The sequence below is a fragment of the Marmota flaviventris genome, chromosome 12 (assembly GCF_047511675.1).
Source record: "Marmota flaviventris isolate mMarFla1 chromosome 12, mMarFla1.hap1, whole genome shotgun sequence".
Classification (NCBI taxonomy): Eukaryota; Metazoa; Chordata; class Mammalia; order Rodentia; family Sciuridae; genus Marmota; species Marmota flaviventris.
Window position 1 is genome coordinate 43,749,015 of NC_092509.1, and position 16,254 is coordinate 43,765,268.

Here is a 16,254-nt window from a genome sequence, read left to right on the forward strand (position 1 = left end):
TTGCAGTCAGGGTCTTTCTGTGTTGCTGAGTCTGGCTTTGACCTCAAAATTCTCTTGCCTCAGCCTCCTGAGCCTCTGGGATTACAGAAGTGCACCACCATGCCTGGCAACATTTTATTTCTTCTTCTTTTTTTTTTTAAATTTTTTACTTGTAGTTGGACACAATACCTTTATTTCACTTATTTATTTTTACGTGGTGCTGAGGATTGAACCCAGGGTCTCCCACGTGCGAGGCGAGCGCTCTACCACTGAGCCACAACCCCAGCCCCAACATTTTATTTCTTTAGGGAAAAAATACCTGAAGCATTTCTTAATATGACAAAAGTCAATGCTGGGTTCTTGTTGTACTCTCTATTTTTGCATATATGTTTAAAATAATTTAGAACAAAATCTCAGTTAAAATTCTTTAAGACAAAAAATAGAAGTTCCTAAGGGAAACAATTTTTTAAAAGTAGGTGTGTCTTGGGGCTGGGATTGTGGCTCAGGGGTAGAGTGCTTGCCTACCACGTCCAAGGCCCTGGGTTCGATCCTCAACACCACATAAAAATAAATAAAGCTATTATGTCCATCTACAACCAAAAAATAAATATGTTAAAAAAAAAAAAAAGTAGGTGTGTCTTTGTGTCTGTTTTAACTATGGGGATTTTCTTGTTTTTCTTCTCAAATTATGTGCCCCTTACTATTAGCTTCTGTTATTTTACATCTAACATTTACTTCCTTTATGCCTTGTTTGCTTTTAAAAATATGTTGTTGCTTGTAAATCTATGAGCACATTTAAAATTGTGATAATTACCCAGTTTAATTTTACATTATTTTTGTTGTCATATAGAAAGGATTTCTAAATTGTAGTAATTACAGGCTTAAAAGCTAGGTTAGCTTCCTGTAAGGTTTATACACAGGCTTACATACAACTACACATTTTAATTATCATTAGTGATGATTTTGCTGTAGGGAAGATATAGCACTCTATAGTAATTGTGTCTTTTTATACCTAGAGACATCTGACACAGAATTTTGTGGGGGAGAGGGGGTGCTTTAAAGATCATCATTGTTTAGTCTAGAATTATCCTTTGTGAACTTGATAGTCTTAAGACTGTTGATTGTCAGTTAATTAAAACTGTATGTGGTTGACTGGCTATGGCAAATTTTAATGTGGAGAAGGAAGTAAGAGCTTTGGGAGACATTTGGGAAGGCCTGGGTGGACTCAGTTTGGAGTGTTAATAAGTGACATATTGTGGAGAGGAGGATCTTGGGAGATTTTTTAGTGGTAAAACATCCCTAACATATAATTTTAAAATTATAATGAGGGTCATTACAAGTTAAGATTTGCTGGACGGTTTTAGGGGTGAGAGGAGTGGATATCAGGTATCCTTTGGTTTGAGGAAAAGAATTTATCTGTTAAAAGTAGATTATTTTGTCTTTTGTGGGGACGGATGGGGGGTACCAGGGATTGAACTCAGGGGCACTCGACCACTAAGCCATATCCCCAGCCCTAGTGTATTTTATTTAGAGACAGAGTCTCACTGAGATGCTTAGGCCCTCGCTCTTGCTAAGGCTGGCTTTGAACTTGTGGTCCTCTTGCCTTGGCCTCCCAGCTTCTGGGATTACAGGCATCCTCCACCATATTTTATCATTTTTATTATAATTTATTGAAATTGCCTACATAAGACAGCATGACTTTTAAGGCCTTATGTCTCTGAGATGTTTTTTTCTTGGTGATCTACATGTAATATCAATTCTTACATGATTCAATATCTTACTGGTCATGTGTTTTTAATTTTATGTGTAGCAATGTTTTTAGTTTTATATGTGGCAATGATTACCTATCTTTGTAGGCAAGTAGTATGTTCAGAATTGACTTTTAGAATTAGTATCATCACTTTAGAAAAACAAATGTATTCTGACCTTAATGAAAACAAAAACAAAACCTAAAACCCCAATTCCCCCTTTTTTGTCATTTTTTTCAAAGTACAGTCTAAGCGCTTTATTGCATGTGTCATTTTTTATTAGCAGGCATTAATTCTACAAATTAATGAAATTTGGCATGCATGTGTTGATGATGTCACTCCTGCTCTTCTCCACTCTGTTGTCCCTCCAGTTCTAAAGTCCCTAATTGTTCCTTTTCCACCTTCAGGTTATTTTGTTTGTTTCCACATACGATAGAAAATATGTGGTACTTGTCTTTCTGTGCCTGATTTAGTTTGCTTAGCATGGTGACCTCTAGTGCCATCCATTGTCCTGCAAATGACAGAATTTCATTTTTCTTTTTGGTTGAACATTCCATTCCATATTGTGTATATATGCCATATTTCTTATATACATTCATTTGTTGATGGACACCTAGGCTGATTACATATATTGGCTTGTAGTAAAGAATGCTATACAAACATGGGTATGCAGGTGTCACTTGTATGCTGACATTATTTCCTTTGGATAAATGCCCAGGAGGAGAATAACTGGATCTTAGGGTAGTTCTCTTTTTAGTTATCTGAGGAAACTCTCACCAATATTGTATAAGATTTGCTTTTCCTCCACATTCTTGCCAGCATTATTTTTGTTTTTTAAATAATAGCCATTCTAATGGGTGAGATGGAATTTCAGTATGGGTTTGATTTGTATCTCTGTCATGACTAAAGATGTTGAGCATTTTCCATGTTTTTATTGGCCATTTGTACTTCTCTTGAGAAGTGTCTGTTCATATTATTTGCCCACTTTTTGGTTGGATTACTTGGCCTTCTTTGTTGTTGTTATTGTTGTTGTTGTTGTTTGAGTTCTTTATATATTCTAGTTATTAAACCTCTGTCAGATGAACACTGACAAAGGTTTCCTCCAGTTCTGTACATTGTCTTTTTACTCTATTGTTTCCTTAGCTATACAGAAGCTTTTTAATTTGATATAATCCTATTCGTTAACCCTTTGCTTTTGTTCCCTGAGCTATTAGAGTCCTGTTCAAGAAATGATTGTCTGTGCCAATATCTTGAAGTGTTTTCATAGTAGTTTCAAGGTTTTAGGTCTTACATTAAGATCTTTGATCCATTTTGATTGTCTCTCTTATATATATATATGCTTGTCTTCTGCAACGTATGTTGAAAAGGCTGTCCTTTCTCCATTGAATGTTTTTGGCATTTTTGTCAAGGATCCGTTGGCTAAAGATGCAATGCATAGATTTGTTTCTGGGTCATCTATCCTATTGCTTTGGTCTGTATATGTTTTTTTTTTTTCCCACCAGAGCCATGCTGTTTTTGTTACTGTTGTTCTGTAGTATGTTTTGAAATCAGGTAGTGTGGTGCCTCCTGTATTACTCTTTCTGTTCAGGATTGCCTTGGCTATTTGGGATCTTTTATGTTTCCATATGGATTTTAGGTTTGTTTTCCCTAATTCTCTGGTTTTATCTTGTTCATTGGTATTTTGATGGGGATTGCATTGAATATGTAGAACACTTTGAGTAGTATGGCCATATTCAATAATATCAGTTCTCTGAATTCATAAACATGGGAGGTCTTTCCACCTTCTGGTGTCTTCTTTAATTTCTTCTTTGGGTGTTTTGTAGTTTTCATTGTAGATGTTTTTTCACCTCCTTAGTGAGGTTTATTCCTTGGTATTTAATTAATTAACTAATTGATTTTGTGGCTATTTTGAATGGAATGGATAGTTTCCTGATTTTATTTTCAGCAATTTATGTGGAAAAGCTACTAATTTTTTTGTGTTGATTTTGTATCCTGCTACTTTATTCAATTTGTTTATCAATTCTAAATATCTTTTGGTGAAGTCTTTTTAGAAATTTCCATATATAGAATCATATGATCAGCATAAAGGATGAATTGACTTCCTCTTTCCCTATTTTATTTCTTTTTGTGTGCAATTGCTCTGCTTAAAATGTCTAGTACATTATTAAGTAAGAGTAGCAAGACTTCCCCTTGTAGTATGATATTGGCTATTGGTTTGTTGTATATAACCTTTATTATGTTGAGGAATGATCCTTCTATGCCTAATTTATTCAGGATGTTTATCATGAAGGGATGTTGAGTTTTTTTCAGAGGCTTTTTATGCACCTAGTGAGGTGATCGTAAGATTTTTATTTATGTGCTATGTTATGCTTGTTTATTTGTATATACTGAACCATCCTTGCATCCCTGGAATGAAACCAACTTGATCAAGGTGTCTGATTTTTTTTTAATTTGTTGAGTTTGGTTTATAAGTGTTTTATTGAGAATTTTTATATCTGGGTTCAGAAATGGTTCCCTCTTTCTGTGTGTGTGTGTGTGTGTTTACCAGGTTTTGAAAAAAGGTTAATAATGGCTTTGGAGGATGAGTTTGGAATGATTTTATCCTTTCCATTTTATAGAATAGTTTAAAGATCAGTGGTGTTAGTCTGGTAAAATTCAGTAGTGAGTTCATTTGGTCCTGGTCTCTTCTTCGTTGAGCAGCTTTATTACTTCTTTAATCACATTACTTGCTATTGATCTATTAGGTGTTTTTTATCCTCTTGATTCAATTTTGGTAGGTCATATGTGTCTAGAAATTTGTCCATTTCTTCTAGGTTTTCCAATTTGTCATATAGTTTTTCAGTAGATTCCCAAATGAACCTTTGAATTTTAGTGCTATCTGTTGTAGTATTTTCTTTTCAGATTTAATTTTATTTATGTCTTCTCTCTCTTTTTGGTTAATTTAGCTAAAGGTTTGTCAATTTTGTTTATCTCTTCAAAGAACCAGCTCTGTTTCATTGATGCTTTAAATTTTATCTCTATTTCATTGATTTCTGCTTTGATCTTTATTATTTCTTTACTAATTTGTGATTGGTTTGTTCTTGTTTTCCTAAGACTGTGAGATATATTATTACATTATATATTTGAGATCTCTATTTTTTTTTTTATGTAGGCACTCATTGCTATAAAACTCTCTTTTTAGTACTGCTTTCACTGTATCCATCAGGTTCTGTTATGTTATGTTTCCATTTTCATTTGATTCAAGGAATTTTTAAATTTCCTGATTTCTTTAATAACCTGTAGTGACCTGCTTTTTTAAAAAATATTATGTTGTTCAGTTTCCAGTTTCCATGTGTTTGTATAATTTTTGCAGTTTCTTTTGCTATTGTTCATCTGTTGTGATCAAATAAGTAAATAGCAAGAAATTATTTCAGTTTAAAAAAAAAAATTAAAGACTTTGCTTTGTGACCTAATATGTGGTCTCTTTTGGAAACAGTTCCATGTGCTAATGAAAAGAATGTGTATTTTGCAGCTGTTGGATGAAATATTGTGTAGATGTCTAATAAGCCCATTTTTACAGTACAAATTAGCTGTTATGTTTCTCTGTTGACCTTTTTTTTTTTTGTTGATCTATTTGTTGGTTAAAGTGGGGTTTTGAAGTTATTCATTATTTCTGTCTTGGGGCCTGTCTTTTTCTTCATATCTATATTTTATAAAATTGTGTGTTTGTCTTATAAAATTATGTGCTTTAATGCAAAACTCTTAAATATATGAATACTATTGTGTATATTGAAGCGTGATTTTAAAAACTTAAACCAAAAGTTAAATTCAAGTAAAAAGTAACCTTAAAAATAAGTTTGTCCAGTGACATTCTTTTATAAATTATGACAAATAATATTTATTGAGACTATACTGCCAGGGAAATATTTATACATTTTTATACTTTGTTTACTCTTTAGAGCAACTCTATGAATGAGATGATGTTTCTGTTGAATCTGTTTTTTGCAATTGAGAAAAATTTAGATTAGATATTTTATGAAAGATCTTTTATAACAGTAAACTGAGTCTCTTCACTACCCAAATCTATAATCTTCTCAGTTGTATTATAGTGCTAGTCAAAGATAAGAAAACTGAACCTGAAAAATTTATTTATGGTGGTATCATATGTTGAAGTCCGCCTAGTAGTCATGTGTTATTTGGAACCAGCATATTTAGATTCTGCTTTTGTTTCTATTTATGAAGTAAATTTTGTTTTCTTTAGTACAATCCTTCAGCCCAGCAGCAAAGAGAAATAATTAAAAGTAGGAGCTTGGACAGGCGGCTGCAAGAACCAATAGTATTAACAAAGTGGAGACATAGCACCATTGTATTGGACACCAATGACAAGGTAGGATTTTTAGGGGGAGATCTGATTGAGAATTTTGGCAAGATCTTTGTGCATTATATTGTGCAGTGAGTTTGACCATTTTTAGTAATATTTCATTTTATGTAATATTTCTGTTGCTAAATATGATTTTTGCTAAAATGTTTGATTTCTATTGAACTAACTTAAGCTTTTGATCTGCACATGCGATAAAATGTAACTGTATTATCTTCTTCTTAATTAAATTGTCTGCCTTAGTGACTATTTTCATATATTTAGTATCAGTTTGTCATGGAATAGGTTTTGGACTTGAGTTTTTACATTTTTGTGCAATGGATTGACTTCTCTGTGGATTAATAGTTGTGTATATGTATATACACACACGCTTTACACATTTGAACCCAGTAGGTGACAAATTTTTTTGCTCCTCTCATTTTCAGGTCAAACTTCTGTTACCCTTGTATGTCTTTAGTCTCTAGGTGATTTCATATTAATTTTCGACTGGAATCCTACTCCGTTTTGTTTCCCTAAATGCTGTGTGTACAAAGTACTTCTTTTATCAGTCTGAGAAATGATGTCCTCTGTTGCTGAGAAGTGGTGTTTTCTGTTTCACATAGGGGATGAATTTTGGTGCAAACAGCACAAAGGACTTAAATCTTTATAATATGGTTTCGGCACTTAGTACGCCCAGATACACCAGTGGAAAATGCAAAGGCAGTGGTAACATCCCCAAATTAAATATATTATTTTTATTTTTATTTTTATTTTTTTTTAAAGAGAGAGAGAGAAAATTTCAATATTTATTTTTCAGTTTTCGGCAGACACAACATCTTTGTTTGTATGTGGTGCTGAGGATTGAACCCGGGCCGCACTCATGTCAGGCGAGCGTGCTACCGGAGCCACATCCCCAGCCCCAAATATATTATTTTTAAAAGATACTTGTCATTGAAGACTTTTTTTTTTTCCTTAAAGCTGTCAGGCTTCTCTTGTAGTATTAACAGGTTTTCTGTATTTTTCCCTGCATTTTTAAGGTGAAAAAAAAAAGAAAGAAAGAAATTGTAAGGCGTATTTCTTTGTATTTGGATACTTCTAGTTTTAAATCCTGTATAAAAAATTGATTTCAATTGCTCAGTCAAAACAAGTGTAGTATTTTGGTATTACAAGTGACTATATAAAATTAGTCTTTGCGTGTTACAAAGTAGACTTGTGGAGCTACAGAAATAATCTACTCACATTCTGTGTTTATAAGATGGAATTAAAGAACAACAATGAAGTAGGGATGTTATGCAATTGAATGTAGAGCATTTTAAAGAATGTCCTTCTTGAGTCTGTATTATTGAACACAGGCTTAAAAATACTTTTAGGATTGAGATTAGCCTAGGCAGGTAAAATTTCTGGAGACTTGTAATAGATAAATTCAATCAACTAATCAGATTACTATTCAGAGTATATAGAAATTCTTAAACATCACATATAATACTGAGGGCAAAAGCCATGGTTAAACTACCTCCACTGCCTCTTCAGACTAGAAGAAATAAGATAGATGGTTATTTGGTGATATGTACTTAAAGTTTCTTTATTTAAATCTCCCTTGGGATTTATTTTCCATCTATTTCTTAAAACAACTTGTATGAAATTCTATTTCCTTTTTCAAGAATATGATTGTCTTGAGACCAGAGATTACTTATTTTTAATAGAAATGTCTTTGCCCCTCATCTTACTCTTTGTAAACGAATTCGTAGCTAATTGCTTCAATAAGTAAATTCTTCTATTTAAAAATAGGGCAGAGTTTGAAGTTATGAAAAAAGGGACTAAACTAGAGCAAACTAGCTAATATGTAATAAGGGACGAGAGTATATGTTATTTGAAATATAATCAAATAAACTTAATATTGTATAGCAAGTGTTACAAAAACAAAGGTCTTAATTAATCTGGGAGATAACCTTGGAGGAGGAGGTAGGTGTGTGTATGACTGTGTATATGTGTGAGTGTATCTTTTTTGTTTATGCTTATGTATGGTTATTACTAAAACTGTTATTTGTAAATAACTAAGACATTTATACACACATATAAATGTATAAGTGTAGAATTGTTTTATGTTTATAATTGTTATAATTGTTATGCATACATCACTACTTCATTTGTGGGTTTTATTTCTATAGGACTGACAATGCTTTAAAAAAACAAATCGGAAATACCTTTCATTTTATTCAGTTACTTATTTTCTAGTTAGTGAATCTTTCCTTTTTCTCAGACTTCTTTAATAATAAATACTCTTGTAGAAGGCAAGAAATTGATCTGAGAATGTCAGAAAAAAATGAGTCTAAATGAGATTTGGACAATAAGTTTAATTCCTTCTTGTAAAGACATTTTTGTAGATCTTAATATTTTCTCCATTGATAGTGTGGGCCTTGGGCTTGATTTGTAAATTATCCCTTCAAAGGTTTCCCTGTGAACTTTCATTGTTGTGTGGAATTAATGGTTTTTGCATTGTTAATTAAAGCAAATTCTGATATATTGTCAATGCCTTTTCTAGTTTCATAAGCACAGAAAACTGGAATGATAGAAATTTGGAGATGAATATTTGAAGGAGTTGTTTGGCTTGACATAAAAATTGATAACAAATTAGTAAATGGTTTTTCTGATTCTCTTTTTTTCCTAAAATTATTCAAAGCATCTAGATGAGAATGGAGAAAATTTAAATGCTGCCAAAAAAGTTTTCAGTTTTATCTTCCATGAATCATCCTGTAAACATCTGTAGGAGAAATGCATACTATTTTTAATTTTGACCAAGTCTTCTTATTAAACATATCCTATTGGTTTGTTTGTTTGTACTGGGAATTGAACTCAAGGGAGCTTTACCACTGAGCTACTTCCCTAGTCTTTTTAGTTTTTACTTTATGACGGAGTCTCACTAAGTTGCTAAGGCTAGACTGACACCTGTAATCTTCCTGCCTCATCCCTTCTAAATCACTGGGATTACCGTTATGTGCCACCATGCCCAGCTCCTGGTTTGCTCTTGAGATATTGTAGGCTTGGACATTAAAATATTTTTCCTTTTGAGTTATTAATCTTTCAGTCTTAGATTTTGTCTTTACCTATTTTTAATCTTGCTCATTTCTAATCATTGGGAAACTAGCTATAAATTACTTTACTAATAGGAATTTAATTTAATTTCTCATATAGCTATTAGTGACTAAAGTAAAATTTCATTTTGGCAGTTACCAAGTATTCCTATGGATATTTACACCTACCATATCAACATCAAGTTGGTTTGGTGACCAATATATATTTATCCACAGGAGTTTAGATTTTAGTTATTTTAAATATAGTTAATTCAGTTGGGTATGGTAGTGCATACTTATGACTCCAGTTACTTGGAAGGCGAAAGCAGGAGGATCAAAAGTTTGAGGATAGCCTGGGCAACCTAGCAAGACCCTGTCTCACAATAAACTTTAAAAAGCCTGGAAATGTAGCTCCGTGTTAGAACACTTGCCTAGCATGTGTGGGTCCCTGGGTTCAACCTCAGTACTGGGGGAAAAAAAATTCAAACTGGTATGTAAAATCATAATTTTAAGCCAATATGCATCATTTGTTTTGAGTAATTCCTTGACCATTATTTTAATTAATTAAACTAATTGCTGTAAATTTTCTGTGTTTCATAGATACCTGTAGTTTTCAAATCAGTATCCTATGAGTTTTAAAGCTGAATTTAGGAAGGTAAAATAACAAGGAAAAATTTTTTCTCAACTGCTTTATTAAGCTCTCCCATTATGAGTACAGGGAAAAATAGATTTATATAAGTAGAGTAACTTTTTTCATTACTTATTTCTTGTAGGAATCTCCAAGTGCCTCAAAACCCTGCTTTCCTGAAAATGAATCTTCTCCCTCTTCACCAAAGCACCAAGATCCAGTTAGTATGATAGAAACTTACAGTATAATATAGTTCAGTTATTTCAATTAGTTTCAGTAAATCAGTTTTCTCTAAATATAATGTTTAAATGTATCTTGGCATTTTATCGGTAGGAAAGCCCCCTTTTGTACAAAATAAACCATGATTAATTTATATACCATATTTTTAAGTGACAAATTTATATTTGGTTTTTAAAAATAAATATAAAAATTCTCAGAGGATACTATTGAATTATACTTTTCTTCTGGATACAGTGGCACATGCCTGTAATTCCAGGCTGAGGCAGGAAGATCGAGTTAGAGGCCAATCTTGGCAACATAGCAAAACCCATCTTAAAATAAAAAGGAGTTGTGGCTCAGTGGTAAAACACTCCTGTGTTCAACCCCAGTACTGGGGATGAGGAGGAAAGACAGACAGACAGACACACACACACACACACCCTCCCTTTTTACCTCAGACCAGAAGTCTAAGGTAAGATGCATATTCCCCCACTTCTAATGAGCATAGACACCCTTCTTTTTCTGTGCTGTAAAGTTCATTTTCAGTCTGTGCCGGATGAATATTGTTGATATGTGTCTCTATTGTAAATTTTCCTTCAAATTCTCTTCTGACACCCATCTAACTTGAACAGAGTTTTACTGAATCTCTCATTTCATTCACTCACAGTCTGCCTTGTCGTGCTGATCTCGCTATTGCCCTTTGTTGGCTTCCCTGTTCTTTTAGAATTAAGTGTAAATTTCTTTTTCTATTTTTTTTTTTTTTTTGGAGAGAGAGAAAGAGAAATTTTTTTTATATATTTATTTTTTAGTTTTTGGCAGACATAACATCTTTGTTTGTATGTGGTGTTGAGGATCGAACCCGGGCCGCACACATGCTAGGCGAGTGCGCTACCGCTTGAGCCACATCCCCAGCCCAAGTGTAAATTTCTTAACTTAGGTCAAGAAGACTGTGCGAGCTCTGGCTTTTGACTGCTTCTCCAGCCTCATCTCGTACCCTCATCTTCTTGCTTATTTTCCTCTTGCTTCACTATCTTTTTTCGGTCCCTCCAGGGAGCCTGCTTTTCATCTCCAGGCTGTTAAACTTGCTGTTTCCTCTGCCCACCGACTATTTCTTTCTCACATCTTTGTCTGGTCAGTTTATTAGGGTTCAGTTCAAACTTTGCTTCTTCAGAGAATTTTATTCTAATCCTCTAGATTAGATGAGGTTTTCCTATGATTCTCTTTTAGAATTAAATTATACTTTAGTTGATTTCATTAAAAAGGAGTAACTCTTTTCACTACTTCTATCCTATAGGAACTCTGACTCTCTGTTAGTGTCATCTTTTGGAACAGAGTGTCTGCAGTTACCTACTACAGGGTCATATAATAACTTCTCAGTAAATATTCATTGAATGAATAGATGAAACTAAAGCTTTTTAAAAGACATTTTTATTTTTACTTTCCCATTTTATGAAATTATGATAGACTTATTATTTTTTAATCAGACTTTAGATTTCTTAGAGGTAAAGGTTTCCCAGATAACCTTTCACATTCTTTTTTAATTCATCAGAGTCTTTGTGGTCCCTATTCACATTGTACACATTTTCTTATTTTTAATTAGTACTTACTAGTTAGATATTTATTGGATACAGTGTGATGTTCAAAGTATACTTTGAGTAATGATCAAATCAGGTTAATTAGTATATCTAAAGCTTAAAAAAAAAAAAAAAAACACATTTCTAAGATTGGCTCAAGCAATCTCCCTGTGTGGGATGGACATTGGCTTTTCTGTACATGGAGCCAAATCCTGTACCTCTTCAAAAACTCACTCTTTTAGGAGGCCATGCCAGACTAGTCTCATGGAATAAAAATGGTCTCCTCTTTATTTCTGAACTTCTAAGTCATGTATTGCATTGAATAAGTACAAGTTATTTCATGTACCCCAAGTCTCTCTACTAGATAGATAGGAGGTACATGTTTTTTTTACTCTTTATTTTTTGTGTTATCTAACACAATGTTAGGTACATAAACATGATTTTAGTTTTGCCAAAGGATTACTGTTATGAATCTAAGGCATATTGTTACTATAATACTTTTAATCGGTCAGTTCATATGGGAAAAAAAATTTAAAAATCCTTTATAATTTATTTTAAATAAAGGTAATATACAATTTCTCTTTCATAGATACATCTTGATAAAAAGGAATTTCTAGGCAGTTATAAATCTTCTACGTGACGTTTCATAGGACTGTTTACAAATTATTTCCTCACCTTTTTATCCATTTTCTGAAGACCTTCCTGGACTCATGGTACCCTCTGATGGCCATCACAGGGAACTACCTCACCAGTGCTTCTTATATGGCCAAAGGCCATTCTTTTTCACATAAACAAATGGCATTGTTTCCTTCCTGGATGCTTCTCTTCCCCCATTTTGTCTTAGCCTCCCTCATCTAGTCTTTTGCCCGTTAGATTTGTCTTTCCTCCCTGTATCCTCAGGTTCCCTCCTCTCTGCTTGCTTTGTGACCTAGTCTTGCCCCTCCTACTCTTATCCAATTAGTACAGAAGACATTTTCCTCCTCTTTCTTTGTAAATTAAAATATGGGTTTGGATAAAGGCTTAATGATAAGAAAAAGGAAATTACAAATTTAGAAGTGAAAAGTGTACCATATCCAGTTATCCAGTTAAGTACCTGATGTCACCTTAAAAATCTGAGCAAATTGTCCATGTACCTCTTCAATCTCCTGTAATTAAACAAAATTTATATTTTTGGTTTTTACATAAGCATTATTATTTTCATAGTCTCTTAAAATCTTTTTTAAATAGGCAGTGTATAAGCTTCTTAAAATATTAATAATTTATTTTTCTACAGTATGGATTAAATAGGCTTCTGTGGGTTGACCTAAGAAGCTGTTCTTTATTTGTCCCAGTGTGCCTGTGAGAGTGTGCACTTAAAAAGGTCCCGATTACTGAATGCTGAATAAAGTTGTATAATTTGTTCTACTGAATAATTTGGAAACTTGAGCTTTTGATTTTGCCTTCCAATTATAGTATTAAAATGTATTAACCATTTTGGAGAAAAGCACATTTCAACACTTTTAAATTAAAAGACTATTAACAGACAAATTTGCCGTTTCTTTCATTGAATATTACTTATTCTAATGACTTTTTAAAATGTGATTTGAATATTTAACTTTTTTATAAATATATTTTTTTTTTATAAAATGGACCTTAGATTTTTTTTATTGTTTTGAAAATAACATAAAATTAACCATCAACCATTTTAAAGTGCACAGTCCCATGGGATCCAGTATATTCACAGTGGATGTAACTGTAGCAACTATTACCTCTATCTGGTTACAGGACATTTTCATCACCCCAAAAGGAAACCCATACGCCTTATAATCATCCCTTCTCCTATTCCCCTGCCCTTCATAACCACTAGCCTGCATTCTGTCCCTGTGGATTTACCTGTACTGCAAGGCTCATCACACTGATTTTCTTTCAGCACTATATCCTTGTGCAAGTTTGGTTATCATGTATAAAAAGAATCTTATTACATGACTGACCAAAGGTAAGGATTTTGATGACCTGTATGGATTTTGGTACTAGTAGTTTTCAGCCTACTTTAGGAAATGTTTATTTCACTAAATGAATGTAGTGTTGATTCGAAATTTTGGAGCCTGCAAAGTGGTCATGAACCTTTGAATTCAAATTTTTCTCAAATTAATTAAGATTAATTTATTTTCTGCCTTTTTAGGACAGGATAATTATATTACAAACTTGTTTGTTAAAATTTAACTGTAGTTGGCTAGTCCTTATTAAAATATTTTTGCTTATTTTCAATATGAAGTTCACTTTGTAGTATCAAACAGCTACCATATTAAAGTATAAATTTGGGCATATTTTACAAGCTCTAAGATGTTTTTATGGTGTTATTTCAGTAAGAAACAAATACATTGGTTGATTTTGAATTATATTTTACAGTAAAAGTATACTAGGTAGTATGAAATTTTAAAAAAAAATTGATGTAATTTGGGGAAATATTTTCCCTAAATCTCTCACCGTATATACAACACATATTATCCATATATGCCAAATTTAAGCGTTTTTGTTAAATTTAAAAACTTCGGTGTTTAAAAGTTAAGGCTTTGTTTACTATGTCACTGACCTTCTCTTATGTTTGTTTCGTGTTACAGCACTATTAACTTGTTGGAAAATTACTTCAAGGAATATATACTGAATACAAACTACATGCTAGATGCAGTCCCAAGCACTGGTCATACATTGATGAACATAACAGATGTGATCCCAACTTATGACCTAATAGAATAGACAGTGGACAAAAATATGTACACAATAGTACACAATACTAAACTTTACATTAAGCATGTCATAGTCCATTTGGGCTGCTGTAATAAAAGCAGTTATAAACAAGATAGCTTGTTAAAATTTGAAGTTTTATTTTCACAGTTCTGAAAACTGAGAATTCCAAATCACTGGTAGATTTGGTATCTGCCAAGACCCCACTCCTTGGTTGTTAGATTAGTACCTTCTTGGTCTGTCTTCATGGCAAAAAGGACAGGGGTTACTTTTACAAGGGAACTGATTCCTATCATGTGACTCCACCCTCATGAGCCAGTGAGACCCCCCCAACCCCCCACCCCTTGCCCAAAGGCCCCATCTCCAAGTAGCATCACACTGGAACTTGGGTTTCAGCATATGGAATTTGGATAAAGCTTGGATAAATATACAGTCTATGGTAAAGTGCAATGAGGGAATCAAACTGGGGCAGTAGTAAATAATGTCAGATTACTTACTAGTTAAGAGAAAGGAAAGAACTTCTGCTTTAGAAGGGTCAAGTTTCTCGGAAAAGTGACATTGCAACCAAGGTCCCTTCATCTACCTAGTTGCTCAAGCTTGGTGTTTTCCCAAGTTCCTCCCTTTTCCCCAGAATCCTCCCTTTTCAAAACACTCACATCCAGTTCCTATCATCTTTGCTTTCTGAATTTCTCATAAATTTGGCCCCATTTTTCTCACTGTCATCGCACCAGTTCAGATCTTTGTCATTTCTTATAGTAATTATTAGATATCATTCTAGTTGGTTCCCAATCTTGCCACTCTTTTCTTAGTCTGTTGTTTCAAAACTGTCTCATTTCTTGCCACTTCTCCATCTTACCCCATGTTTTGAGGGAAATTAAAGGCCCTCAAATATGCTAGGCTATCTAGCATACCTTTTGTTATTTTCCTCTCCTGTCATTTCCATCTTGCTAACTCCTACTCCTTAGCTCCAGGGTCTGCTTTTCTAGGAAACTGTGTCTGATTGCCTTCTCTTTCTGTGTAATTCTCATAGCACTTAATACATTGTGCATTCTTTTTTGTGTTTTTTAAATACATTCAGATATGGCAAATTTTATTTTTAATTGATGTTTAAGTTAGAGTGTTTAATTGAGAGCATTAGTACTTGGGTCTTGATCTTTGTTGAGAATTGGTGAAAGTTCTTTACCCTTTTGAACAGTTCATATACATGAACAATTTTGCACTGCTTTCCATTCATCTGTTGACCCAGGTGAGAGCTCCTGAAGTAGATAATCTCTCTTGTCCTTACATTGTCATCTATTTTTCTTCTTGTTTTGACACCTGTATATCCTTCTTGCCTTTGTTTATTTTACACAATCCCAGCAGTGACACTTTTTTTATGCCCATAATTCCTGCCTCTTTCCAGTTCCAGTTTACAGAACCAGTGCCTAGCCACTCATGTTAATGTTGTTATTTACTTCCCATATTATTGAAGATTTCCCCCTGCTTCTAAGGGAGTAGGAACAGTAAATTGAGAATGCTTTTATTTAATATCTTTTACATACTTAATTTGTATAACTGAAGTTTTTGTTGATAGACAAGAGTTCTTATGAAAAGTATCTAGAGAGAGCATATAGCTATGCTTTAATGGAAAAAAATAGTGCAAACTACCTATAGGTTATTTATGAGTTCTAGTATACAAAAAAAAATTAGCCATTTTTCAGCTTTATATAAAAGTGAATTTTTATAAGACTGAAAACTTTCAACATTATCTTTAGATATATTGAGAAAATACTCAATATTACATTTGTCTCCTGTATTAACAAAATATTTATATTTTCTTATTAAGATACATTGAAAAAAATATAGCTGAAGAATCAATTTCTGAATTGAGAATGTTTTTTCTATGTGAATGTGTGTGTTTCAGTTTAAAATTGTCGCATGTGCACATAAGTATTTACTAATGATAATTACTATAGGCACCAACTCATTTAGATTA

The 16,254-nt window shown here is 33.1% G+C and overlaps 1 protein-coding gene across 5 annotated transcripts in view; it reads left to right on the forward strand.

Moving 5' to 3' along the window:
* Window positions 1-16,254, forward strand: part of Arhgap12 (Rho GTPase activating protein 12) — a 118,438-nt gene that overhangs the window by 70,859 nt on the left and 31,325 nt on the right. For 4 of the 5 annotated variants that reach the window (XM_027928659.2, XM_071599905.1, XM_071599906.1 and 1 more), the window contains 2 exons: window positions 5,968-6,093; window positions 9,908-9,982. In XM_027928659.2, coding sequence (XP_027784460.2) covers window positions 5,968-6,093; window positions 9,908-9,982 — 201 coding nt within the window. The remainder of the gene's footprint in view (window positions 1-5,967; window positions 6,094-9,907; window positions 9,983-16,254) is intronic. The other variant, XM_071599904.1, reaches the window with a different exon arrangement.